Source organism: Cucumis melo, chromosome 7 (assembly GCF_025177605.1).
Source record: "Cucumis melo cultivar AY chromosome 7, USDA_Cmelo_AY_1.0, whole genome shotgun sequence".
Taxonomy (NCBI): Eukaryota; Viridiplantae; Streptophyta; class Magnoliopsida; order Cucurbitales; family Cucurbitaceae; genus Cucumis; species Cucumis melo.
This window is the reverse complement of record NC_066863.1, coordinates 29,489,338-29,516,940: the sequence shown is the minus strand read 5'-3', so window position 1 is coordinate 29,516,940 and position 27,603 is coordinate 29,489,338. Positions and strand designations below refer to the sequence as shown.

The 27,603-nt window shown below is 36.3% G+C and overlaps 4 protein-coding genes and 1 non-coding gene across 12 annotated transcripts; 3 read left to right on the top strand and 2 right to left on the bottom strand.

Annotated features, from left to right (window-relative positions):
- The first annotated feature begins 200 nt into the window (after positions 1 to 200).
- LOC103494851 (uncharacterized) lies at positions 201 to 4,433 on the top strand. Of its 4 annotated transcripts, XM_008456227.3 has the most exons (6): positions 430 to 570; positions 670 to 691; positions 1,011 to 1,776; positions 2,319 to 2,398; positions 3,306 to 3,570; positions 3,664 to 4,433. In XM_008456227.3, the coding sequence occupies exons 3-6, from the start codon at positions 1,020 to 1,022 to the stop codon at positions 3,930 to 3,932; spliced, it is 1,371 nt and encodes a 456-aa protein (XP_008454449.1). In that variant the 5' UTR covers positions 430 to 570; positions 670 to 691; positions 1,011 to 1,019; the 3' UTR covers positions 3,933 to 4,433. The 4 variants fall into 4 exon arrangements, with proteins under 4 accessions (XP_008454447.1, XP_008454449.1, XP_008454448.1 ...); XM_008456225.3 differs by lacking the exon at positions 670 to 691 and having other exon boundaries at positions 201 to 570; XM_008456226.3 differs by lacking the exon at positions 670 to 691 and having other exon boundaries at positions 451 to 570; positions 760 to 1,776.
- Positions 4,434 to 7,716: 3,283 nt separating this feature from the next.
- LOC103494850 (heat shock 70 kDa protein, mitochondrial) lies at positions 7,717 to 11,512 on the top strand. The gene is given in 7 exon segments (XM_008456224.3): positions 7,717 to 7,944; positions 8,649 to 8,725; positions 8,799 to 8,877; positions 8,967 to 9,533; positions 9,641 to 10,174; positions 10,176 to 10,262; positions 10,613 to 11,512. Coding segments are annotated over 7 exon segments (2,043 nt in total). The 5' UTR covers positions 7,717 to 7,869; the 3' UTR covers positions 11,237 to 11,512.
- Positions 11,513 to 12,187: 675 nt separating this feature from the next.
- Positions 12,188 to 14,799, bottom strand: LOC103494849 (transcription factor GTE7). Of its 2 annotated transcripts, XR_007822332.1 has the most exons (4): positions 13,209 to 14,799; positions 12,884 to 13,097; positions 12,622 to 12,792; positions 12,188 to 12,525 (listed from the first exon to the last, which is right to left on the bottom strand). XR_007822332.1 is itself a non-coding variant. In XM_051087491.1 (3 exons), exons 1-3 carry the CDS (start codon positions 14,538 to 14,540, stop codon positions 12,737 to 12,739), a joined length of 1,602 nt encoding a protein of 533 aa, XP_050943448.1. In that variant the 5' UTR covers positions 14,541 to 14,799; the 3' UTR covers positions 12,188 to 12,736. The 2 variants fall into 2 exon arrangements, 1 of the variants encoding a protein (XP_050943448.1); XM_051087491.1 differs by having other exon boundaries at positions 12,188 to 12,792.
- Positions 14,800 to 17,192: 2,393 nt separating this feature from the next.
- Positions 17,193 to 22,621, bottom strand: LOC103494848 (phosphoglycerate mutase-like protein 1). 4 transcript variants are annotated; one of them, XM_051087488.1, is made up of 11 exons: positions 22,320 to 22,621; positions 21,730 to 21,791; positions 21,470 to 21,577; positions 21,246 to 21,325; positions 20,176 to 20,338; positions 19,646 to 19,724; positions 19,409 to 19,493; positions 18,181 to 18,300; positions 17,659 to 17,703; positions 17,436 to 17,579; positions 17,193 to 17,317 (listed from the first exon to the last, which is right to left on the bottom strand). In XM_051087488.1, the coding sequence occupies exons 1-11, from the start codon at positions 22,495 to 22,497 to the stop codon at positions 17,287 to 17,289; spliced, it is 1,095 nt and encodes a 364-aa protein (XP_050943445.1). In that variant the 5' UTR covers positions 22,498 to 22,621; the 3' UTR covers positions 17,193 to 17,286. The 4 variants fall into 4 exon arrangements, with proteins under 4 accessions (XP_050943445.1, XP_016901561.2, XP_050943446.1 ...); XM_017046072.2 differs by having other exon boundaries at positions 19,409 to 19,497; positions 19,650 to 19,724; positions 22,320 to 22,535; XM_051087489.1 differs by having other exon boundaries at positions 17,193 to 17,579; positions 22,320 to 22,520.
- A 1,912-nt stretch (positions 22,622 to 24,533) lies between these two features.
- Positions 24,534 to 27,041, top strand: LOC103494847 (uncharacterized). The gene is made up of 2 exons (XR_007822331.1): positions 24,534 to 25,582; positions 25,937 to 27,041. It is a non-coding gene; the product is annotated as an uncharacterized LOC103494847 (transcript).
- The last annotated feature ends 562 nt before the right edge of the window (positions 27,042 to 27,603 follow it).

Here is a 27,603-nt window from a genome sequence, read left to right as displayed (position 1 = left end):
GGGATATTTGTGATGATTTAAGGATAATCTTAGCATAAATTTAACCAAGTTGTCAAAATAAACTATGAAAAGTTAGTTGGTTTAGGTTGGTTATTGATAGTCATTTCTTCGTAGTTACCAATTGTAGACTATTTTTTTTTTTACTATTTTTTGGTATCAATGGGAATTTACTTGCCGCCGAGGCCACCAATTCCAAATCCCAACGAAGAAAAGATTTTAAGCGGATTTAAATTGAAGCGCCATAGATTTGAATCTCAACTTCTTATCAACAAACTATTAAATACTGTTCGTGATTGGAAGTGTTCGAATCATTATTATTATTATACTGCGCTGCGATTCCATTTCAAAATAGTTTCAATTCAACTTCCGAATTGGCGTTGAGGAGGAAGCTTCCTCGAAAGACGACAACCCGAACAAGTATTGTCTAATCCTTTCTGTCAATCATACGGCAATTACATATTACGGGAAATTCCACGTTGGTGTTGAATTTTCTCTGTGATTTCATGTTTTGTAACCTACGTGGTTGATTGGTTGGTTGGTTGTTGAATGGCCTTTGACAGGGCCGTGAAGGTATATTTTTCTTTTCAAAATTTGGGTGATTTATCTTTTCGATTTTGCTTTTTTATTTTGTTTCTGATTTGGGTTTTCTTGTTCTTGTTCTGGGGATAGGGTTTTCGAGTTTTTTCAGAAGGTAATTTTCTTTGATTTTTTAATAATTTTATTACATTTTTTTTCTTTTGTTCTTCTGGGTTGCTTTAGGGATTTCCAACCTGCGATTCTGATTGTTCCATTGATTCATGTCTCCCGCGTTTTATATGTTTCTGAAATCTTGCTTTATCCAAGACAAGGGCAAGTGGTTTTTTGCTACTTTTTCATCGTTTTAGATCTAAGTGGGATTAATGTTTTCTTAAGCAATTAATCCGTCAAAATTGATGGGGGAGAAGTTAGAACAGTTCGGTTCAATTTGTTAGGGATGGGTTTTTGATCTGTGGTGGTATTTGAAATTCCAGAACAAATACATGGAGCTTGCTGATGCGGAGCCTGTTGCTAATGGTGAATTGGATGAAATGGAGAGGGAACCTTCAGCGCGCCTTCTTTTGCGGGAGGCTGGTCTATCCCGTACACGTTTTCCGGGAATGGTGAGGAAGAGAGCTTACATATTTGATGGAAATGGCGACTACTATAACAAGGAATGGGATCTTACTGAGGGTAGAGGAAAGGAGTTTTGTTGGTATCATGTAGAACTTCCAAAAGGAAATCAAAAACTGGCCCAATCTGCTCAATATCTCATTGATGTTCTTTGCCCACCTTTGAAACTTCAAGATATTCTCTCCCTTGTAAGCAATGGACCTTTTTGCGGACATGTTGATGGGGCTCTTGTCTTTAGAGTCAATTCACCTGGTCCTGCATCTAGTGATTTTACATTCAGAATTGCTGCTAGAATTACTGAAAATTCTGTCATCACCGTGTCTTTGGGCCGTGTTCCGAGATTAGGATTCTCACCGGTTGGTCAGTCTCTTCTCTCGGAGGTTCCTAGTGTGGAGACACCCTCTCACTTTAGAGGTGAGCAGAGGGAAAGTGGGGGCATTGTGATTAGGGAGCATGTTCTTGAATTCTTGTTGACAATGAATCACTCGGAGGAGGCTGATAATCCTGTGCCAGCATCCCTCTCAAATCTTGTTGTTCATATTATTGATACACATATGGATCACCTTCAAGATGTTGTGACTAAGCTTGAGATCGAGTTGGATTCTGTGGAGCTTGAAATGGATAAAGGTATGTCTAGTTCTTTCCTTTTCTCCTTCCCCTCAACATAGACGGCAATTTAAATGTAGAATTATGAATAATGCCTTTCTGAGATGGAGTCTTACTTAATCCTTCATTATTAGAGAAACTGGAATTCTGTCATGCCCAATTACTTCACTCCCACTGATTAAAAAGAAAACATGAAGAAATATGTATGTTTATATGAAGAGGTGCTCTTGCTTAATACATTGCCATTTCGGGACTAGTTTGGTTCTTTTAGTCAAGAGCATTGGCCATATTGGTTCGTTGCATATAAATGTGCAACATTGTACGTTATGTAGCTGATTTGGAAATTCCAGTATTATTTTTCTTGTTCATCAGCCCATTGGTGCTGTCTCGAACTGTGCAGATATAATTGAAAGATGAAAACGGAAGCATCAAAGTTTACAGTAGTTGTATATTATCACGAACTTTTATTCTTCCTTGTTCCCATAATCTCACTGACAGAATATGTGACATCTTTTTGGATTTTCTGTATATAATGATAGAAGTCCGTTCTTGTGCTGTTTTAGGTGGATTCGCCTTAAAAAAACAAATGCTTGATGACCGAAGATTTCCCAAAATGAACCTTAATTTGCAGCGGCTCCTGCAGGTAGTTTCTCAATTTATTTTCTTATGACTTCCTCTCCTGTTTTTCTAGACTAGGACCACGTGTTTATTTTATTTTTATGCCTTAAAAGGTTTCTAGTAGGCTGCTGATCAATCTTTTGAAGTCGTATATATTTAGTTCCTATGTTTCAAAAGATTCAAAAGATCCTAATTGGACATTTAGTAACTCATGAATTAAGACAATTTTTTCACCAAATACTCAAACCTGCCCGAAGTCATTCCACAATGTGATTTGAAGTAGTCTCTCACGCAACCGTGACTTGAAGAAGTTAACAATTGAGACCTACTAGATACGTAATAAAACAATTGGTTGCATATTAGAATTCTTTTAGATCATAGGAACCAAATAGCCGCTGACGTTGAAAGTTCAAGAAGATTTTCTTTTAGCAGAAGCCTACAGACTGAATTACACAACCTTAAAAGAAACTTGTAATTTAACAAAATTTAATGAATGCAAGATCATTGATCAGACAGGGAATGATAAACCGTACTGGAGGCTCTTGATACATAAGGGGAGGATCAAACCCTCTAGTACTTGTTTCAAATGGTCTGTTGATGTGAGATCAAAGGTTCTCCATAAATGACCTGATGTTTCTACCAACCATAATCCGACTTTTGACCTCTTGCTTAGTTCATCAAGGAATCAGTGACTTGAAAATCTAGTTTTCTGTTGCCACATCTTGGCACATAATTTTTTGGATGAATGGAAATGGATTGAACTATATGCTTCAATCTAGGAAATGCAGTATGCAACCATTGTACATGGTAGATGATGTTTGGGTTATTACCTTTTCTGATTGTTCATCATGCTTATGAATCTTCCCGTCTGTCATGCTAGTTAATCTTCCTTTACGTACTCATCTTTTTCTCTGTCTTTTCATTGAGTGCAGGTGATTGCACATGGGGAACAAGTCTTTCCACGAGTGAGAGAAAAGTGTTCTTCTAAACAATGGTTTGCCAGTGAAGACATCAGCGCGCTTGAGGAACTAATTGGACGATTAAGACGGTTGAAAGAGAATGTGGGATTTATAGCAAATCGTGTCACTGCTATTCAAGCTGGTCTTGATAGCTGGCAAGCCGAGCAAATTAACAGGAAACTCTATTATCTATCATTTCTTTCGATCATATTCTTACCGTTATCCGTCATTACTGGAGGTAACTGAACTCTTTTGCCAGTTTTTAGTTTCAGTTTTTTTCCATGATTCATTTGAAGAAGCTCATCCACTTGTTTTGGAACCGTCCTGGCAGTTTTTGGCATGAATGTTGGTGGAGTACCATGGACCGAGCAGAGAAATCCAGAATTGAAAGAGGGATTTCGCAATGTTATGTTTCTCTGCGTCGTAATGCTACTACTGGTGCTGCTCTGCTTCAGTTTCCCTGCTCTTTATACCTACCTAGCGACGTGGAACCGGCGTAGAAAGATGAGAAAGAGCTGGTCTCTCAACAGAAAGTCTTTTCTGAAGAGAACTGTGAGAAATGGAGTTGAAGACAGGGGAGGAGGCTATCTTCGGATTTGATGATATGATATGCCAACCTTTTCATGTGCTCGGTTTGTTCCAACTATCAGACAAACACGCACTTCCACAAACCCAGCACCTTGGTCTTGATCTCGATCTTAGATTTGTAAGTTAAACCCTTTAACTACCAACGCCTGTCAAATTCCAATTAGTCCATAACTAATGAGATATCGTACATTCCTACTGTATCATCCTCCCTTAGCTTGGGAGACTTGAAAGAATTTGATTGCAGTTTGTGTCAGGTGAATGAGGTTAGCCAGTTTTAACCTAACAGGTTTTCTTTTTCCTTCGTATTCGTAAGCTTTTTACATGTACAGTGTTTCTTTCATTCTTTTCTTCTTCTTCTTCTTTTTGTCTCTTTCCTCAGAGATTTGTATTCACATTGTTGTGCATTGTTGATTTTTGGCAGCATCAATGCTTTGATCAGGCCCTCGTCCACCTAGATTGCTGTACTTTTAACATTTACCAATGATATATTGCAACTCTTAACAATATTTTTTTTGTCGTGGGATGAAAGAATATTTGTTGTGGCTTGATGACTGACATTATGTTTATTTGGTAGTTTTGCAAATTCTTAATTTTGTTATCTTATAACAAATGGGACATGCAACGGTCCTAATGGAATAGTTATGGATTTTGTTCTCTAATCATTTTAATTTAAGTTTTTTAAATTAAGATTATAAATAGTGGTTTTACTAGTTTGTTTTCTTTGTTTTGTTATTCACCACCAAAATTTGACCCTCAAATTATGGAGTAGAATGGGCTCTTTGACACTCTATGTTTGGTCCAAGGGTTATTATAATTTGAAGATTAGGACTTATTCCTCACCCCTCCATTTTCTTTTTTTGACACTACTTCTCACTTCATTTCTTCTCTTATCACTATTCCTTACCTCTCCAAAAAATAATATATTTCACAAATTTTAATTATGTCACAAAAAAGTCATCTAATGAATTTTGTTACGAAAAATAAATTAGAAAAAATCTACTTTGCAAAAATAACTTGGGAATATGGCTTGTTGAGAAAAATAAATTACAGAAAATATATTTGCAAAAATATCGTAGTAAAAATTACTTCAAAAATTAATTTGAAAAAATATCTTAAAAAAGTTTTCTTTACACAAATTTAGAAAAATTGTGTTAAACAATTAATGCCTAAACATAATAAGAAAAGTTATTCATAGTTTTATCAATTTATTTCAATTTTTCAAAAAGGAAAAAAACAAACAAGAAAATCAACTTTTGTAAATGTTTGCAATAGAAATAAATAAACATAATAAAAATAAATATTGGCAATTAGGAGAGGTAAAATGAAACTATATTTGTATTTCCATTAAATCAAAATTTGTCTCTTTTTTTTTTAACTTTTATTTCCAAATAAATAATTTTTAGAAAAAATGATTCTATTTTTTTCATTAAAAATCTATTTTAGGAAAAGATTTAGCATAAAACAAAAATTGAATAACCAAATTTGTATCAAAATAAAAGATATGCACCATAATACATTTTTTTAAGAAAACAATTTGTGTTATAAAAATAACGATAACATGATAAAAGAGAGAAAATAATAAATTTCTATCCTAAAAAATTTGTATCATGCTTAGAAAAAATAAAGAATCAATGATAGTATGGAAAATGCATTTAGAAAAAAATTGATGGTATGCAATGGTTAAAATCATGCAAAAACTTATATAATTTTCTTAATTTTTTTTATAAAATTAACAAACTTATGACTTCCTATAAAAATATTTTTAAAAAAAAACACAAACCAATAAAAAAAACTAGCAATTAAATATGAAAATGAAAAAATAATAATTAAACTTTTTCCTAAAATTATTTTTATGGCATGTAATTAATAACTTACAAAATATATAATTAAAGAAACGAACATCATAATTAACAATATTTAATAAAACCAATTGAGGAAAAATGTGTATTTCATGTATCATATATATGCATGGTAAAAAGAAAAAAATAGTGAAAAACCAAGTTTGAAATTAAATTATTAAATTAACAATATTTAATAAAATCAATGGAAAAAAATGTGTATTTCATGTACAATATATAGACAAGAACGCTGTAATGAAAAAACCTATATTATAAAAATCTCCACCCAAAACATAGCTTATAATAATACATACTATAATAGTCTACACCCAAAACACATACTATAATAACACAAACTATAATAATCTACACTCAAAACGTAGACTATTATAATATTCGGACAATTATAATATTCAAACTATTATAATTTCAACTATTATAAGTCACTGCTCGTCCCAAACGCCTCATAAAAAACATAATTAAATTTTAAAACCTGAGGAGCCGTTTGGGTGAAGGGTTGGATTATGGAGGGTTAGGGTTATGATAAATCTAGTGTTATGATAAACCTAGGATTATGATAAGATGTGTTTGGGGGAAGAGTTATGGAGGAAGTGTTATGATAAAATGTGTTTGGGGGAAGGGTTATGAAGGAAGTGTTATGATAATGTTTTAATAAGATGTGTTTGGGAGAAAGGTTATGTAGGTAGGGTTATAATAGATTAAGGAAGAGTTGAAGAAGAGTTAAGGAAAAGTTGAAGAAGTGTTGAAGAATGATTGAGAAAAAGTTGAAGAAGGGTTAAGAAGTGTTGAAAAAGGATTTGAGGAAGGGTTAAGGGGCTAAAACTAGGGTTACATAATCCTTCCCCCAAACGAGGGTTGGATTACATAACCCTAACCCTCATAACTCAACCCTTCCCCCAAACGCCCCCTGAAAGTTAATGTAGCTTTTCAACATTTGTTTTTGGTATTAGAATTTAATTTAAGTGTTTCTCATGACAATGGAAACTTTAGGACATAGCAAAGCAGATGTTACTAAATGGGGGTGACAATGTTCAAATTTACAATTATGACTACAAATGTGGTGATTTGGATGAAATGATGGATAGTAAATCAACTTGACATTTTTAGAAGTACGCTACATTGCCAATTCGAACAAAATTAAACTATACTTTTTCATTAAAGAGGAAGTAGTTAAAGTTTGATTCTCTAATAACTTAATAAAATAATATTTAATAATAATTAGAGGTTAAACTCTTCACTCTTTCTATTAAAAAAAGTCTTATTATAATATATAAAAGATTGGAGTTTTAGAAATAGTTCTAAAATATTTGTTATGATTTTGTCATTTTCAAATCAAACTTTCAGCAAAAAAACATTTAAAACCAAATTTGATGAGATTAGATTTTATTTAAAAGTGCGAAAAAAAAGAAACCAAAAATTGAACGACGGTAATGAAATAAGCATTTCAAAGTGATTTTTGAATATAACCTAAATGATTAAAAATTGACTTCTAATTATATATTAAGATGTCTTTTGATTTTATTTGATTAAAAAACAATAAAAATGCAAAAGCGTGGAGCAAAAACGAATATCAAACTATTATTTTAGAACCTATTTTATTTACAAGGAAAAAATCTGCTGACTCATATCTCCTAATTAATCAACTGTACTTAATAAAATCAGTCATAAATACAATAAGTTAATCTCATAATTTGGAAAATTGAAAATATCAAATCAGTAATCATCACAAACTAAAATATAAGAATGAAATAGTTATGTTTGGAAAGCATAAAGAAGGAGGTAAAGTATTTTTTTAAGAAAATGAATACAATAACAATGTACCAATTTTTTTCAACAAAAAATTGAATGACAAAGTAGAATTATATTTAAGAAGAGAAAGGTTGGGCTTTTTTTAGGTTTAGGTTTAGATGGTGAGATCTAGAATGTTCCACGAGGACCAACGGTTGCTAGAACCATCCTCCACTTCCCATCACCGCCTCACATAAAAACCCTTCTTCCGTTTCTTCTTACACCAAAAACCCTAAACCCTTCACAGCGCCCAAATCTATTTCCTCTCTTTCATTTCTCTCTTCTACCAATTGCCTTCCGACATGGCCACCGGCGTCCTCCTCCGTTCTCTTCGACGTCGCGATTTAGCCTCCTCCTCCCTTTCTGCTTACCGATCCGTATGTCTGATTTCATTCATCCTCCTTTTTCTATTTGTTCATTTCTTTCTTTTGTGCTGTCGGTCGATCCTTGGCTCGATGTCTTTGTGTTTTGTGTTTTGTGTTTTTGTTGATTTTATACATCTGGGAGCTACTTGTGCTTGTTAATCTGTATGTCTGGGGGTTTTTGTTTATAAAAAAATAATTATGTGTAATAATATAATTTAGAATGATCATTTCGGTTTTAGTTATGGTATGGAATATGATTATACGAGCTCTGATCATTTAACGTTTCAGTCTCGTTGGATCTGTGTGTAGCGTATATTGTTGCGATTATTTACTGTTGTATGGGGATGAAAATGTCGTGGCGAGAAATTCACGAAGAGTCTTCTGTTACCATCGGGTTTTTAAAGGTTTCAGCTGAAATTAGCAGATGCTTGTTAATTGTTTTGTTGGGCTGTGATGTTAATGTATTACTAGTTAGAAGCTTGAAGATGTGGATTTAGTTGTGGTAATACCATAATATTTTCATTACACGAATTAGTTATTCAATTAACTTCGCATCATTGTAACCCGTTCTCCCCCCCCCCCCCCCCCCCCCCCCCCCCCGGGGCAGTTGTTTATGGCTTCGATGTATGGCTAACAGTCAATCAATTAGTTAATGAGTTAGATATACACAACCAGAATTCTCAGTATTAAATGCTTATGTGTGTATGGTGGTGCAGTTGACAAGTAATGCCAAGCCGTCGTGGGGAAACTCTCACCTTAGTCATTCATGGGCGAGTTTGTCCAGGCCGTTCAGGTTCTATTTACTCGCACTAATTAGTTGTTGGTTTCCATTGTTGCTTGATATTTACGTTGTCTTCTTTGTGCAGTTCAAAACCTGCTGGGAATGATGTAATTGGTGTTGACTTGGGTACCACCAATTCTTGCGTTGCTGTCATGGAAGGGAAGGTAAGTCTAGCATGCAATGTACTCGTGGTTCATTGAAGGCTTGAGTGTGTCCTCTTTATTCGTCCCTGATTGTGGTTATATATTTGTAGAATCCAAAAGTTATTGAAAACTCAGAAGGAGCTAGGACCACACCATCGGTGGTTGCTTTCAATCAGAAAGGTGAACTGCTTGTAGGAACGCCGGCAAAGAGACAGGCAGTGACTAATCCAACAAATACTGTGTTTGGAACCAAGCGTCTGATTGGTAGACGCTTTGATGACCCTCAGACGCAGAAGGAAATGAAGATGGTGCCATACAAGATAGTCAAAGCTCCAAATGGAGATGCTTGGGTTGAAGCCAATGGACAGCAGTACTCGCCAAGCCAGATTGGTGCTTTTGTATTAACAAAGATGAAGGAAACTGCTGAGGCGTACCTTGGAAAGAGTGTGTCCAAGGCCGTGATTACTGTTCCAGCTTACTTTAACGATGCACAGAGACAAGCAACAAAGGATGCTGGCAGGATTGCTGGTTTGGAAGTTCTTAGAATTATCAACGAGCCCACTGCTGCTGCACTTTCTTATGGAATGAACAACAAGGAGGGCCTTATTGCTGTCTTTGATCTTGGTGGTGGCACATTCGATGTTTCCATCTTGGAGATATCCAATGGGGTTTTTGAGGTATAGATTTTCTGTATTTCATTTTTTAATTAACGTGTTTTACCTTCTTAATTTTTATTTGTTTCTTAATATTATGAGCTTTGTGCTAACTTATGACCTCATTTTAGGTGAAAGCAACAAATGGTGACACATTCTTGGGTGGAGAAGATTTTGATAACGCCCTTTTGGATTTCCTAGTGAGCGAGTTCAAGCGAACTGAGGGAATTGATCTTACAAAGGACAGGCTTGCCTTGCAGAGGCTTAGAGAAGCTGCAGAAAAGGCAAAGATTGAACTGTCATCCACATCACAGACTGAAATTAACCTGCCATTTATCACTGCTGATTCAACCGGTGCAAAGCATCTGAACATCACTTTGACCAGGTCGAAGTTTGAAAGTCTTGTCAACCACTTAATTGAAAGGACCAAGGCCCCATGTAAAAATTGTTTGAAGGATGCCAGTATTTCTATCAAAGAAGTGGATGAAGTGCTTTTAGTTGGTGGAATGACTCGTGTACCTAAGGTACAAGAGGTTGTTACAGAAATTTTTGGGAAGAGCCCCAGCAAAGGAGTGAATCCTGATGAAGCAGTTGCTATGGGAGCTGCAATTCAGGGTGGCATTCTTCGTGGTGATGTCAAAGAATTGCTTCTTCTGGATGTTACCCCCACTTTCTCTCGGTATTGAGACACTTGGTGGTATCTTTACCAGGTTGATCAGTCGGAACACTACTATTCCAACTAAGAAAAGTCAGGTAAATTCATTGAACCCTATCACCTAATTTAGTGTATGCACGTTGATTAATGTTCATCAAAACTGTAGCATAAAAGTAGAATCTACTCTCGACTACCTTTCTGTCTAAAATTATTCCTTTCCTGTCCCCACATTTTCAGAAAGATGAGTACCTTCCGTATCCAGCATTTACTATACATAGTATATGGCTGTCATTGGCTTGATAAAGTAGGATTTGGAGTTATAGAAAGTAGTCTAAACAATAAGCATTTATTGCTGTTGCTTATCTTATTAGAACGACCGTATGTTGAAGCCGATAATTCTCTGCTTGTGGATACTTTTATATAATTATTTGAACCTCCGGCATTGCAGGTATTCTCAACCGCAGCTGACAATCAGACTCAGGTGGGTATCAAGGTATTGCAAGGTGAGAGGGAAATGGCTGCTGACAACAAGCTTCTAGGGGAGTTTGAGTTAGTTGGAATTCCTCCTGCCCCAAGAGGATTGCCTCAAATTGAGGTGACATTTGACATCGATGCAAATGGCATCGTTACCGTCTCTGCAAAGGACAAGTCCACTGGTAAAGAACAACAAATCACGATCCGATCTTCTGGAGGACTCTCAGAGGATGAAATTGACAAAATGGTCAAGGAAGCAGAGCTGCATGCCCAGAAGGATCAAGAGAGGAAAGCTCTCATTGACATCAGAAACAGTGCGGATACGACCATCTACAGCATCGAGAAAAGCTTGGGTGAGTACAGGGAGAAAATACCAAGTGAGGTTGCCAAAGAAATCGAGGATGCAGTGGCAGACTTGAGGAAGGCAATGTCAGAAGACAACCTCGAAGAGATCAAGTCAAAACTGGATGCTGCAAACAAAGCTGTATCTAAGATTGGTCAGCACATGGCTGGTGGTTCAGGTGGTGGTGCCGCTGGAGGAGGATCCCAGGGTGGTGAACAGGCATCTGAAGCTGAGTACGAAGAGGTGAAGAAATAAGCTTAAAGACGCAAGGCTTCGATTGTCTCAATGGCTCAGACTTTTTCCTTCTTTTTACAATCAAAGGTTCTCTCTAATCATAATTCCGTGGTAGGACTAAGAAATTTAGCGGATTTTGTATCTAAATGTGCTGTGGAGGTTGGAATATGTTTAGAATGTTCCCGATATAGTTGCGGTAATTTTGTTGTTTGGTTTCGTTGAATTCATTGGTAAACAGTGATTTGAGTCACTGCCTTAATGTTTTGGATGTGATTAAAAGGGGATTCATTCTCTAAACCATGTTTCTGAGTTTAGGCTTTTTTGGTGAATAAACTCTCACTCAAGACACGTTTCTCTAATCCCCACCCAACATTTCTATGTAAATTACACTTCCAAAGGCGGAGTCATGGAGTGATGATAATCATGGATTACCGAAGGGGTTTTTAGCTCTTCATCGCCTATCCTATAGCTTCGACGCACGTGCAGGGCGTGTGATCTCCCCGATGGCAAGAAAAGAGATTAAAACAAACAAAAATTGAAAATACTAACAATGAATGAAGTGTTGTGTTGTGGGACACACAACCAAGAGACACAACTTAAGTCTTTTGGTGGTAAGTTTTTGGCCATATTCTTTCCAAGGAATTTTCATATTACAGCCGAATAATAAAAGCCACATGGGGCCTTCTTCTCTTGAGATTCCTTTTCCAACCTCATGTACATATATATATATATATATATATTCAAACCTGGCATGTTTTAAGTTTATTGAAATTTCCAATCTACTACATCAACGGTCAGACAGAAGAACTTTCAAAACCAATTAAAATACAATACAACGAATGAACATTGAAGTGTTAATCCAGCCTCCCTAGATTCAAGGGCAAGACAAGTGGGAAAAGGATATACAAAAAAAGCTTTGATTTAGTAAAGTTATCTAGGAATAAAGAAGTATGTCATATATTAGAATCGAAGTTTCAAACCCACAAAATTTTGCACATTGATTGACATTGAAGCATATGTATAAAAAAAGTGTAATGATGTGTACACACATGAGTAAAAAACAAAAAAAAGAAAACAAAAAACCTCAAATTCTAAACCTGATTTTCTCCTACATTCCTACACCGGTCTCTCCTCTGCCCTATCATCCTCCCTTCACCTACATCTTTCCATTCCCTCGTTCTCCATTTGTTTAGGTTCTTCAAGTTGATGTTTACGTTATTGCCTTCTTCAAGAGCCATAGCGAGGCAGAAACTGCCAGACTTCCAACCCATTGTGAAGCCTCTATTCCACATTCTGAAGATTTTACAGCCCTAAAAAGGTTTTAATCTAATCAGCATTGATCCACATTGTGTAATAGCTAATGAGATAACGAGAATTTTTAAACAAATTTAGAGATATAACAATACCTCATTCAGACAAATTTCTGGCCAACGGTCCACTCCGTGCAGCGCGAGAGGGGTTTGCAACTCTCCATTTTCGATCTCTTTCAGACCCTTTTCTTCCTGTTCGTCATATCCCGCTTCATTGTGCATTGTCGTCAGAATCGCTCCCAGAAGAACTGCCTTCGGAATCTGAATCTGCAAGGATTGTAGTACCCCGTTAACCTCTACTAGTGGAAACAAATCCCAAATCTCAAAAATATCCAGGATTTTCAGAGATGGGTTATACCACTGGAAGAGGAAGAATCATCACTGCTAGAACTACTTGAGCCGCTGGAACTACTGCTAGCATGGCCTCCTCCGGCATCTTTCTCGATCTCCACTGGTGGAAAATTGCTTGCGGGCATCTCATCGCCAATGTCCACATCTTCTTCACCGGCTTCCCCTTTCCGTTGCTTCTTTGTTTCGGAACCCACTTCTATTTTCTCAGGGGTAGGCATAACCTGCCATAATTCACATTCACAATACATATGAACATTTGGAAGTAGTAAAGAGGAACAATGGCTGTACGTAAGAAACTCAGTAATGAAATAAAAATGTTTGGAGTAATTTACCCCATTGGGTTTCATAGATGCTGCAGTGATAAGAGCCTGTCGTTTGATCTTGCTCATCATCTTTTTCCAATTTGTAACCAACCGATCAAGCTCCCATAGAGTTTCTGTATCTACGGCTTCAATGTCGAGCTCAATCTCATCACCATCCTGCTTCAAGTGACCGTTTCTCTTCTTTATGATTTGTACAACTTGTTCCATTTTCTCTGGTGGCAAACTTTGCAACCCAATTCCCAACTTGTGCTTCTCTTCTAGGGTCATTTCCCTCTTATTAGGATCTTTAGCTCTTGGTTTTGGCTGCTTTAGCGGCTTTACGGGCGGCGCTCGTAGAGGCGATGGAGTTTTAACAGGCGACTGCATCATAGGCGGGTTAGAAGAGCTTGACGGAGCTTTCATTGGCTCGGTTTTCTTCACAATTTGCTTCTGTGTAGTGTCCTTCTTCACCGTCCTTTCAGCCTCTGAATGATTCCATGAACTCGCTGGCAACTCTTCTTGATAGCCACAGAACCGCCGATCTTCTTCTTCAAGTGCTTCGGCCACAGGTCGAAACAATTCTTCAAATCTTATAAGTAATTGTTCGGCCATGGCGTGCACGTCGTGGCCCTTGGGATTGTAGGTCATCGCGTTCTTGAAGGTCAACCTCACGTCGGAAGCAAAATCGTACGGTGATTCATACGCATCTTTACCTAACTTGACTTTCACAGATCCCAAATCCATAGGACGCTTGACGATGTCATAGTAATCGTGAAGGCCCATCCCAACCACATCGACCGGCTTGTTGAAGATCCAGCCATGTTTGTGCTTCATGAGCTTCGTCAAAATTTGCGAACAAGCCTTTAGCAGATTTCCGTTGTCTGAATTAGACCGTTTCAACTCCATACCGTTGCTAGACGTTGGCAAAGGCCGCTTGGTTCCCAAAGTTTTTGAGATTTTTTTCTGATGTTTTGGTCTGGAATGCAGTTCACCCGAATTGATTCGACTTTTCAATTGCCGTATCTGTTCTAGCTCGGAGATTAACCTTGTTTTCAGCTCGATCAGCTCCTTTCTTGAACACGATGAAACGTTAAAGCTCACGTATTGACTAAAATCGACGCCGTTGGACAATCTGCGATGATGATTGATCGACGAGGCATCATCTGACGCTGATTGAGTCACAGCCGGAGAATCATCCATCTGAAAACCATTCATCTCGCCCTGGAACTGTTTCTTGTTAAATTTAGGGTTAGGGTTTGAAAAAGGAACTTTACCCATGAATCCTTCTTCCGTACCGCGACCGTTACCTCTCGGCTGCGGCCAATTGGCTTCGTTTCGGTTAGCTAAGACGGCGGAAGCCATTCCCGTACGGAATCCGAAGTTTGCAGTAGGATACCGACAGGGATCCGTCGAGTATTTCCCAATGTGGTTGAAGGATTACACATGAATCTCCCGGAACGAGTTTCCAACGCGCCCCAAAAGAACCTCACGCGCCGCCGCACAAAAAAGAAAAAAGAAAAAAGATCGAAGGAGGGAAAAAAAACGAAAGAAGAACACGGTGCAGCGCTAGGGTTCGAGGATTTTGGTTGATCCTGACTTCTGAGCGAAGAAGAAGAGGGGCTAGGGTCTGTTCTTAAAGGCGTGGAGATCTGCCCTGAAAAACTTCGGGCAGAATCGGGACCGTCGATGCAGTTTCCAATAGCAATCTAAGGGCGTAAAGTGATCCTCCCGTGCCGGTGAATTGACCAAATGACCTGGCATGGACGGCAAAGATCTAAACCCACGTGCACGTGGAGGAGCGATGATCGTTAGATGGGGGTGAGATTTGGGGAGATGCGTTTAGGATGAATTTGGGCCGAATTTGTCGTGCATTTAGGGTTTCGTATAATTCACTCAGTTTTTATTGAGTTTTCTGGAGGGGGGGGGGCCCACATCTTGCTGATGTCGACCGAAAGGCGATTGGCTGATTTTCTGCTCTCTTGAGCTGTGGGCCCCGTGCTCCAGCTGGTGGGGTCGCCATTAAACGTGTGAACGAACCCCTCTTTTTTTCCCTTCCCCTTTTACCTCCCTTAGTCAATGTTAGGGCTACTTTTGTAACTTCACTCTCTTGCTACTCATTTTCCCTTTTTTCCTTTTTCCTTTTTCTTCCTTCCTTACAAATAAAAAATAAAAAATAAAGATGGTGTGGCCTCAGACCTCACCTCACCTCACTCTTCCTTCCCCTCTTCTTCTATTTAAACACCACATCTTAATCTCTCTACACCCACCACCTACTCACGCTTTCTTTCCTTTCATTTCATTATCTTCATATAATAAACCTTTCATTTAACAAGTCTCACTTCAAACTTACCATCATCTTCTTTTATCTTAACTTCACCTTCTCTCTCTCTCTCTTTTTTTTTTTTATCCTAATTCTCTGTATTCAAGTAAACCTTTTTTTTCTTTTTTCTTTTTTCTTTTTTATTTTAAATAATGATACATAAAGTATCCAAATATATATATTAATAATAATCAAACTCATGGAGTAATGATGGATAGTGAAAGATGAATGGGGGTGTTAGCTTTAATTAATGTTTTTCCCCTTTCCTCAGGCTTTTATTAAAAATACCAAAATAGACCTTTGCATCTAAATGGGAAATTTTCTTTTTTTTTTTCTTTTTTTTAATAATAATAATAATAATAATAATAATAAAAAGTCAATGTTATTTTATTGAAGATTCTATTAACTTCTCATCGTTGTGTGTTTTATTGATTGAAATTGGCACTATATTCCTTTTTCTCAATTTTTAGTCGCCATTATGTTTTAAAATATGGTTTAGTAGTAAAGGGAAAATAGAACCCAGAAATTAAGGGATTATAAGACGCTTTTTGAAATTTTGGAAAGTTAAGTTCTTGAGGAGGGTGAGATTATTTTAACCATTTTTTTACGCCTAGTTTTGACATTGCTACTACCAGAGAAGTTATTCTAAACTAAATTACCCATACATGTGGGTAATATACTGATACAAACTTTAAATTAAATAACATTGCCTAAATCCTAAACTTTACTTTATAACAATTTGCTTCTTATAATTTTGAGCTTTTGTTATACTATCTTACAAAAAAATATCTCACTAAATTTAAATATAAATTTTTACCATAAGAATTAAATAAACTAAATTGTTACACACTAAAGTCCAAGAATTTAAGGACTACTTTTACAAAAAGTTATGGACTAGAATTGCTTTTTAAGCTTTGGAGTCACTTGTCTAATTTTCATACGAAAACCTAGTCGAACATCACCAGACCAGCTAATATCAATGACACAATATACACATACGCACGGGTTTGATGAGTTAAAACTGATGTTTAATAGCTTAAAAACAATCATCTTCTGTTTCAAAATACCTTTTTAACCACTTAAAAAGTGGTCAAATGGTCCTTATTTAAGTATGATATTATTTCCCTTCTTCAAATTCATCACTTCCAACAGAAACTATTGAAAAGGATTAAGAAGTCAAATCAAATTACAGGAAGGAAAATCAAATGAATGCCAAAAGCACAAACTCAAATGTCATATTCAAACGTAAATCCATCCAAAAGCTATAAAACACCTCTCTCTCTTATCCAGAGTCTCAAGTGGGTTGTCAACTTGGATGGAGGTGTTCTTAAAATTTGGTTCTTTCCCGAATCAAGCTTGATGCTACAACTTCTTAACTCTATTCAATGAAGTAACACTACTACTAATGACGTGCGATAGTGAAAATTCAAACCTATCTAAGCTATATATCAAGACCAGCTCTTGTTCACATTTTTGCACACATTTCTCACTAAGAAACAGTTCTAGAATCTATAAAATCCACCACAGAAGTTGGCACAAAACCTGTAAAAATCTATGGAATTTATTTTAGTTTTCAGGGGTATAGCCAAAAATTATTTCCAGCAACCACTATATCAATTCTTTCACCACGTATTCTTCTTTATTTTGTCTTGGATGTCTATAATTTCGAAGAAAACAGAATCCAACAAATAATGTGAGAAAAGAAAAAGGAAACCCATATGTTAAGTGTAGACTTTATAGTTCTACATCAATGAAATGGGTGTCACTTGTTCTGAATTGGAGAAATCCTCAAAGCACAGATTTCTTGAGACGCAGATATCTGAAGTAGACATACAAGTGTTGCGATGAGTCTAGATAAGACAGTTTCAAAAATACTTGTTTGTATAATTGACCTCAACATTTGAATATCCCTCTGTCTATAGCCGTATCAGACTTACATATTTTCGTGTTCCTTTGGTTCGGGATCAATTGGTTGTTTGTCTTCCTTCACACTGTTATCATCCACAGCATCACTAGGGATATCCAGCCCCGAAGGTACCTTTCCAGGATAATTAGTTGTTGAGGAATCTGACCCGACCATACTGGCAGCATAAGAGATATGATTATCAGAAGCAGGCTTCTTTTTTCTTTTCTTCTTAAAAGCTCATAAGCTAAACTCACCTTCTATCAACTATGACAATAGACCGAAGCTCGCAATTTGCAAAACTGCAAGTAGATATTGGCACACATCATTAAAGAGTCGATGACATTCAAATGCTACCAAATCAAGAGCCCGTCAACGTAGCCAAGCCAAGAAACAAAATCAATGAATGTAAGTCATGGTTAAGAAATTGAAACAACGAAGAAAATAGAGATCCCATTTAGAAAGAAAGAAAAAAAAAAGGTAGAAAAGTTGATGCTCTAAATGGCTGATGCAGGTACCAAAACATTACAAGAAAGAAAATGTATTTTCCATTAATATTCAGGGGAAGTTTTCACTCTCCCACGCTGGCGGAAATATTTTGGTTTAAACACAACAAAACCAAAGACATCTGATAAAGGATTGACTTCGTTAATGAGAATCGAGTTCAGCATGCACAATAATGCTAAAAGTTGAAAATCTACAGACACAAAAGTCAATGTTGATGAATTTCAAACATAGAACTAATAATTTGAAGTAAAGGTGTATTTGAGTTCACTTACTGTTTGCATATTTCCTTTTTTACCAACGGGTGGCAGTCATTTCCAAAAGCAGTTAGGGTATGAAACAAAAATCCACTATGAGTTACAACGGCTATCTCCTTCTCTTTCCTTGTCCATAACCTGCAAGAAATGAGCAAAAATGCTATACTAATTAACGAAAAAGGTGATATCAGTGGAAGGATTTTATTCTACAATGTTCCATCTACCCTGGAGCAAAAAGTTATGTCCACTTGTTGATATTTTAGTTGATAGACTGGTAATTTGAGATGTTCAATATCAACGAAGAGTAATACCTTTTTGTTGAAATGTAATCTAATTATAAAGTCAAGGGGAATGGTTAATATAATCAAGAGAGTGAAAGAAATTTGCTCACGATGGTAAGAAATGTCAAATAAACCATAATGATTTATCACACAATAATCCAAATTTGTATGTTTGCCACATTACAAGCTTGTGAAGAAAAATGAAAAGAACTATAAAGGGCAAGCAAACAAAAACAAGGTCAACAAGAGAAGCTAAAACCGGAACAGGAAATCCCAAGACCAAGTACAGAAGAATACTCCAGTTATCAACCAACCAGCGAGAACAAAGAAACACCATGGGTAAATGAGAGAAGCTTTATAGTCAATTCTAAAGCACAAGCCTGCCCCCAGACTCTAGAGGCTTTCTAGCCAACAAGTACAAAAAAATCCATATTTGCTAATGAACAGCAACAATGAAGATGATGGTTGTGGCATGCAGCTAGGTATAGAAAACGTAGGTGGCAAGCTAAAGGCTATTCCGCTTAATTGTTATTTTCAAACTTTACTTAATAAATTAAGCATAATAACATTTGACAAAGTTACCATTATACAGTGTGCTTTATCCTGTTTATCTTATCTAGACATGTCTTCAACCATATAGTTGAGATCTGCTGTAAAGTAAACTATCAACCACCAATCCAGCCACCAAATGAGTCAAGATTTTGTAACAAAAAACATAAATCATCATATAAATTTACGGCCAATGAGAAGTGAAAAACGGGTCATGTTGTTACCAATCAAGCTAAACAAATAGTTGACTACATTTCAACACCATGGTTTTATTGTTGGATTGTCCTTAATCATTTAAATAGACAGATATGCAGGCTGTACGCAAACATTCCCTTTGCTCACATTTTTTTATGTCAGCCAGACAGTCTCAAGAAATCAGATTAAAAAGAAGAAAGTCCAATAAACAATAGATTCACCAATTCAGGAACTGCAATCCTCTGGCTGCCAGTTCTTCCTTTGTCTCTCTAACGTCAGCCTTCCACAACACATCTTCATCGCTTTCTATCTGCATATAACTTTGTGTGTTAACCAACAACGACGTAGCTCATCCACCATTGTTATAACTTCTTGAATGAAAAACTTAAAAAGAAATGAAAGCTTCCTGAAAGATTACAAATAACAAATTTCCCAGCTTATTACAGTATCTCAGGTACTTGCCAGTGAAAAATCAACTGCAGGAAAGAGGAATTGATAATCACTGATGTTTCTTCTCTTGTCACAAGGATGAACTCCCTGATAAGATATAAAGAACACACATAAGAACTACAGTCTACAAATATAATATATCGAAAATAATAAGTCTCTGCTAAATAGCTTCTTCAGAAGAAAACAGGAGAAAACGAAGCTATGACAAATTAGTAATCAACGAACACTTGGGAGGAGTCAAAGTTGTATGCTTTACACTTAATCGTGAAAAAAATATGTAGAAAAATAAAATAAAATAAAAAATTTCCTCATACAGATTTGTGTATGAGGTGATAAGGAGATTTCTAATATTAGTAGCATTGAATAACAAGCTCAAACAAAAGGCTGTACGCATCATTATCGCCAAATAAGTTAATAACTCCTGCCCCTGTTTAAATCATTTACCTTCTAAATCATAAAGCAATTTAAACCCGAACAGTTGCAGCATACACAAAGTTACAAACGTAGATGACAAGAATTAAATTTAACTATCACATACCAAATGTTCACGACAAAGCTCAACAGCAGCAATGGGTGGGCAGTTTAGACTTGAAATTGCAGCTCGTGCACTGTTGCCGGCATTTGCAATCATTAGGGGAAGCACGTCCATTCCAGGTGTATAACCTTCGCCACCAAATACTCCAACAGCGGTTTGTAGAGTCCTAAAGATAATCAACCATAAGCAAAATTTGTCAGAATTTCCATATTGGTATATAATTTGTTAGAGATCTAACTTGGGTTAACATTAACTTCCCAGCAAAAAATACATGACAATTAAAAACAAGCACCGAAAGGAGGAAAATGCATTCTCAGGAATCTTTTTCCCTTTTTTTTATATCCATGAGTGTTTGTGTCAACTTAAGCGCACCTTGACTAATCTCACAAGACAACTCACCTATCCCTACAACATTTGGGTATCAAGGAAACTCATAGGAAATTAATTCTTTGAAAGGTGACCATCATGGATTGAACTCATGACCTCTTAGTTAATTATTGAGACTATATCTCCTTTTTTACCACTAAGCCAACCAAAGATGGTTACGTGTTCTCAGGAATCCATAACATTAACGCATTGACTTTGCATTCAAAGAGGCACAAACATATTCATCTCTCCTCTTTTCGCACCTTAAAACTTCTTTTTCAGTTATTAAAATCTTCTATTTCTAAAAATCCCCATTCTAACTAAGTTTAATCAATTTAAATTAGGGGCTACTGAGATTTGATAGTCAAATCATGGGAATTTCATGTCTCACATAATCACCATCAGCAAATTCTCTCGGATGAATTCCACCATTCTTAATACCCGAAGTAACTATAACTCTTCTAGATAGTCAAGGACAAAAATGGGGGAGACAGAAAGAATGGATATACGGATGTGTGACTGAACTTAACCTTCATTCTACGGTAAACTACAATTATTTGTTAAAAAAGATATGATAATCATTTGGTGCTCCCATCTTAAACTACTGCAGAGGCTAAAAATGAGAGCAAGATTACAATATGAGAAATGACGAGTAGGCTTTACACAAACTTTTGCAAAGAAGAAACTGGAGTTAGTGACATTAATACCTGAGCAAAGGGGATGTTACAACCAAATCAATCTTCCTGGAAAGACCGGATGCATGAACATGCTTACGCAAATTATCAATCTGTAACAGTCGAAAGATATCATATCATTAATTCTATCCTGGAAGAATTGTTAACTCTTCTTTTATCTTCTTTATAACTTATATATATGTGTATATATATATATATATACACATATAGCATACACATATAGCACCCATTCTGACCTGCTGCCATCCAAGCTGAGTAATGTGAGCATCAAAAAACTCAGGACGCATATATGCTTTATAACTCTTATCTCCATCAACATTGTGGATCCCCTGTGCATGCCTGACCTGGATGTATTGTTTTATAAGAGCCCTTGATTTGCGAGCAAAAGCCAAGAAAGAAGGCCATCTTGAATGTCCTTCAAGTCAAATACAATCTGCTTCACATCTGCAATACTCATTAGATATAAAAACAAGCAGATCTCAAATTTGATACTAACCAGGTGAATTGTTTTGCAACGGTGTAGTGGATACAAACTGAGACCCGCACCATTATCCATATCTGCAATAACAATAACAACACAACCTCAGAGCCAGCCAAATACTCAAAACAACCAAAAGTTTAGTTCATGGTTGCAAAATTTATAAGTACAACCAACATTTTGGTCAAAGCTATAATGCATAACAGTTAAACATCAATCAACAGGAAAATTCTAAAATCCTAACTAAACAACTAATTTTAAAAAGAACCCTTCCCAGAGGCCGGAAGTTGAATGTTGGTAATTCGAAAGAGCTAAAACCAGTCTGTAGACGTCACTACCACAGATATAACAATTCCATTTCCCTTGTCCGATTACTGCAACAGTTACTACCAACACGGCAACGTAAAATCAAACCCCAACATGTGATCAACCTCAGTCAAACCCGAGCAACCGCTTAAGTAAAGAAAAACAAGAAAACCATAGACCAGAATAAATGCAAGTACACTATAAAAGAAACCCAACAATTGAACAAACCCATGAAGCAAAAAGTGTGAGGAACAAGGAGAAAGATAAAAAAGGAGAATCAAAGAGGAGAAGTGGATGCTGACCGAAAGAAGGGATGAAGGAGGAGGAGCGAGCAGCAAGAAGTGGGTAAATTGGGGTGGAAATGGAGGTGGGGAAGAGGAGAAAATTGAGGGGTTTCGAAAGAAATGGAGAGTGAGTTTGACCAGTGGAAGATATAATCCGAAAATCAATATTAAAGGCGACGGTGCCACTGATTGTCATGTCGCAGCGATGGTGAGATTGGTTTTGGCCTTTGTATTTCGAGATTTGTTTATTGGGTTTCCATGAATGGACTTGGCGTATTCGACAACTGGACTTTGGATCTGGACCATCCACCCCTTTCCCCAGGCACCTACGCACGTGACTCTCCTTTGCTTTGCTATTCAACATATTTACCCTGCTTTTTGCTTATATTTCTCTCCACTCTTTCTACGTATTTCACTCAATTATTTTTTAAAATGTTTTAGCCCTATTCTATGTCTCCCTTTGTGATGAAAATGGAGTTCAACATAGGTTGGTTATGTATCTAAATATTGTTCTTATTGTCCCTATTTACTTTGAGTTAAAAGCTGTAAGAATTGTTTGTTTGGTGTATTATTCTTTGGAGTGGTTGTCTTCTTATCTATAGTTAATGTTGGTCGATTGGTGATGATGTTAATATTCAAATCGATGATAATGAATGTCTCCTCTACTTAGATTCGAATGATCATTGGTTCGAGGATAAATTGCACGATGAGGTGAATCACATCTTGTCTATCTCCACAAGTGGGTAGTGGGTAGGAAGAGGAGGATAAGATATATTGGGTCCCCTGAAAGAATAGTTTTTCTCAATCAAGATGGCCAATGAGATAGATGGGTACTTTGATGGCATTGTTCCCACATGAACCAACCTCCTAAAAAGGGTGTTTATCATATTATTGAGATAATGGGTGCTTGTTGTCTAGACATATCTAAAGTTATTTATTTGATTCTAATGTTGTTGTGTTTTTTTTTTTTTTTTTTTGTGGCTGATCATTGATGACATTAAATCACTTCAACTAATTTAAACATGGGTGGCATGTTATTTAATCTCAGGGGTTTCCGATCATAGGATTTTTTGTATGTTGTATGAGTTGCTTCAATGACGTGTTGCCAAATTCCGCCTTCAATTGTTTGGTATGGATTGTTTGGAGGCCTTGTACCCTCGTCCAACTTCATTTTTTACTGTCCCACAAAACCATTGTCACTTGCTTGTGAATGTGACTTGGGAGAAAATGTGTCCTTGAGTGAGTGCACGAATACTAGTTTGGTGTATTGTTTGATATATACTTGGTGTTGACTTTTTAAAAGCTCGTTTTTTATCCTCTCGTGGAGATAGTGGTAACTTTGAAGGTGCTTTTCTTCAATGATGAATCAAAATTTATCTATCATTGTGTAAATTTGGATGAGCTGTGGTGCTCATCCTTCCAACCATCACAAAGATGCACACTAGATGCTTTGCTTAGTCTTGTCATGTGAGGTTTGTAGTTCTCAATCACATTTGACGAATTAAAATTTGTTTGTTCAACAAACTTTCCAATTTAAAACACAACCTTTTTTTTGTAGTGTTTTATTATCTTTTAGTTTGGTGCTTCTTTCAATGCTAAATAAATAATGATAATGATAATAATAGAAAAGGTTGTACAAATTTATTGAATTGCCAATACAAATATAACTCAACAATAATTTAAACTTGGTTTCGTAAGGTTGGACATTAAAAGCACTATATTCACATAAAAAATATTTATAAAACTACTAAAAATATTGTTGTTTAAGACCATTATTGTCTTATCATATACCATGATCTTGTTCTATATTTGTAAATATCTTAGTTACGCTGAGTTTATCTGTTGTAAATCAATGACAATATGAAAAGTGGTCATAGATGATTAAGTCGTTTATTGTTGTTTATATGGGTCTACTTCAAATTAAATAATTAAAGAACACAATCTGATTGAGGAATATTTATGTAGAACGCCCTAACCATTAATGTTATCGTTACTGTTACAATAGTAAACTTACATATTTAATATTACTGTTAATGATACATTAGACTGTCTAGCAGTAACAACGACCGTAAACATACCAAATTTAGTTATGAATTGATGGACGCAATCTTAAAACAATTAACAATTAATTTTCGAACAATTTTATATTTATTTGTAGTAAACATTGTGAACTAGTTCAATTAAGCTTAGATTGAACCATAATTTTATTATAAATACATAATATCACGTGGTTAAAGTTTTCAACTAAGGAAACGTGTTGCAGTTATGGAAGAATTTAAAGTGAACAAGAATGAGTTGGGAGAGGTTTGTTAACTCAATTCTTAGAATTGCTTGAATTGTGTGAATTGAGTTGTTTAGGAATGAGGCCCCTTGGGATATTTATAGACTCACGTGGCGGACATTAGGGCATTGAGGTCGGTCATGACTTCTTCTAGAGCACTAAATTGCTAAATTGCACCCAAGTATGCCTTGCGTTTCTCACTCTCCTCCTCATCCTCGCGGTTTTGAGAGGTAGAGATGTTTTATTAGCAAATCTACAGAGAGAGAGTAGAGTACAGTAGAGTGAAAGTAAAATAGCATAAACTTACCGAACCTTCGAATTTTGGTTCAATAACTCCCTCCCTCCTCTAAGTCTCCTTAGCCCGAATCTCGTCCCTTTTTTTATTTTTATTTTTATTTTTATTTTTGCTGCAAATCTTACGATTGAATCATCTACAAGCAACAATCTCCTGAAATGATTTCCGCTATCAATCTCCGTCCACCTCGTGGCGAGATTCACAATTTCCGATTCCAACCTTCGCCGTCGCCGACCCTTTTCCGGAACCGAATGCCCCGCCAAATCACGTACTGCAGAAAGAAACTCAGCGACGCGGATCTGGCCTCCGATCTTGCAACGGAAGTGGCAAAAATTAACACTAATTTGATTCAGAGAGAGGAGGCGATGAAGAAGAGCAGAGCGTTTTTGTTTACAGAGCTGTGCGAATTTCTAGGGCTAAAATCGGAGGAGACGAAGAGAAAGTGGAAGAAGATGGAGGAAGAGGCGAAATTGAGATTGGTTAAAGAGTTTGTTTCGGAGTGGGGGTTCAATTTTCAGCCATTGTCGGGTAGGTGTGTGAAGGAAATGGTGGAAGAATATGTTAATGGAGAAAATTTGTATGGGATTTCTTCTGCGTCCTCGTTGATTTCTTCGTTGAAGAAAACGATGGGATTGTGAAACACAGATAATTAGATGCATTCATGGGATGAATTTTGCATTAGGGTCTTTAATTCCCAAATTCCATGTAAGCTATTCTCTGTTTTTCTTTTTTCTTACGGATTTTGACCCTCAAATAGGGTATAACTTTTTTTGCCGTAATTGGCAGAACGATTTACAATCTTGGTTGGGAAAAGAGATGAAGCCTTCGAAATAATTGTAGTATTTACTAAGCAACAATTTATACATTTTAGGGGCTTTGAAGTGCCTTAAATAACTTATTATAGCTTATGACTTATGAGTTATAATATCGGTCTTAACTAGTCCAGATAGATTATAATTTTTTCAAAGGGCATACTTCGTTTTTGGTCCATGAAGTTTGAAACTGATGTTTAGTTAGTGCAAATCCTCATGGGTTCATGTCATGTTTTATTGGAAGCAGTGAGATATTGTAATGGGATATCGGTTCTGAACAAGGGTGACTATGTGAGGCCTATAGACAAAGCTCTCATCTCCTTGATTCCCAAAGTCAAGAAGCCTAAACATATGTCAGAGTTTCGTCGTGCAACGTAAGCTATAAAATTATTGCTAAATCTTTGGCCAGTAGACTTGAAAGAGTTCTCGTTGTTATTATCTCACATAATCAATTTGTCTTTCTTCCGGGAAGGTTAATCACTAACAACGCTACCATGGGCTTCAAGTGCATTCATGATATAAATAACAAAAAAGTGGGGGTGGGTGGCCCTTAAGCTGGATATGAACAAGGCCTATGACAGGGTTGAGTGACCTTTTCTGCATGCTATGCTTCTTTTCATTGACCTCAACATAGAATGAGTGAGGACTATTATGAATTGTGTGGAATCAATTTGTTTCTCGGTCCTTATCAATGGTAAGCCCTCCCTGAGGGAATTTGCCCTTCATATAGGGGTCTTAATCAAGGGATCCTCTATCTCCTCCTTACCTTTTCCTAATCTGCACGGAATGTTTGTCGAGCCTCCTTCATAGAGCCTAGTCTCTGTCCCTTATTCATGGTCTTCGTCTCAATATACGTTGCCCTTTAATTTTTCACTTATTTTTTTGCTGATGATAGTCTTGTCGTCCTTAAAACGTGAATCTTTGAGTGCAGGAGTATGCCCTTCAGGTGTATGAAAGAGCATTCAGACAAAAAATCGACATTGACAAGTCTGAATGCCTTGTTAACAAGAATGTAAGATCGCAGTTGGCTGATGAGACTTGTGAGCTTCTTGGGGTGAGGAAATAGAATTCCTTGGGTACCTATGGACCTTGGGATGCCGGCTCATAACTTCACGAATAAATCTCGTCTATTTAATATGGTGAAGGATAGAGTATGGTAAGTCCGTAAGTGCTTGGGTGGAAGGAGAACCTTTTCTCGCTCAGTGGCAAAAAAGAGGCTATTGCTCAAGCTATTTCCTAATTCCTAATTACATGATATTTTAAGGATATGTAAAATAATATCTCCCTATGAAAGTCATAGTTTTAGTCGATACAATCCGTAAGGCTTAATGGTATAAATTGGTTTTTTAAAATACTATGTTAGTCTTATAATTTGTGTTTCATTTAATTTTAGTATCTATACTTGTGGTTGCACTAAATTTCAAATTCAGTTATTTGAAAGTTTTAATTTTTTTATCCATTAGAGAGCTTAGCATTTATTATGATCTGTTGGTCTGTTAGATAAGTTGAAGTTTGTTATTCTGTTGTAATTAATTAGTGTATATTCTCTATGCTTTTGTAATGGCTATATAAAGCCCATTTTTGTACAATTGTTTCTTTTTCTTCTGCGGCGGGAATTCTTCCTCCCGCTACAGTTTCGATTGCTCCTAATGATCCCAAGTTTATCTTCGTCAACTACTCAACTTTGTAACAATTAGTTTTGGAGCACTATGCCAATCATTACTTATTTTGAAGGGATTGAATTCCTAACGGGAGTGAATTAACATCTTATTTTGATTTTGATTTATAAGAAAAAATTTAGAAGACGTAAAAATAAGATTTTTGGTGTTGTTCCTCTTCTCTTTACTTTATTATTTACAATTTTATAATTGCTTGCTTTTTTAGTTCTAACCTATAGAATGTGAATGTGAGATC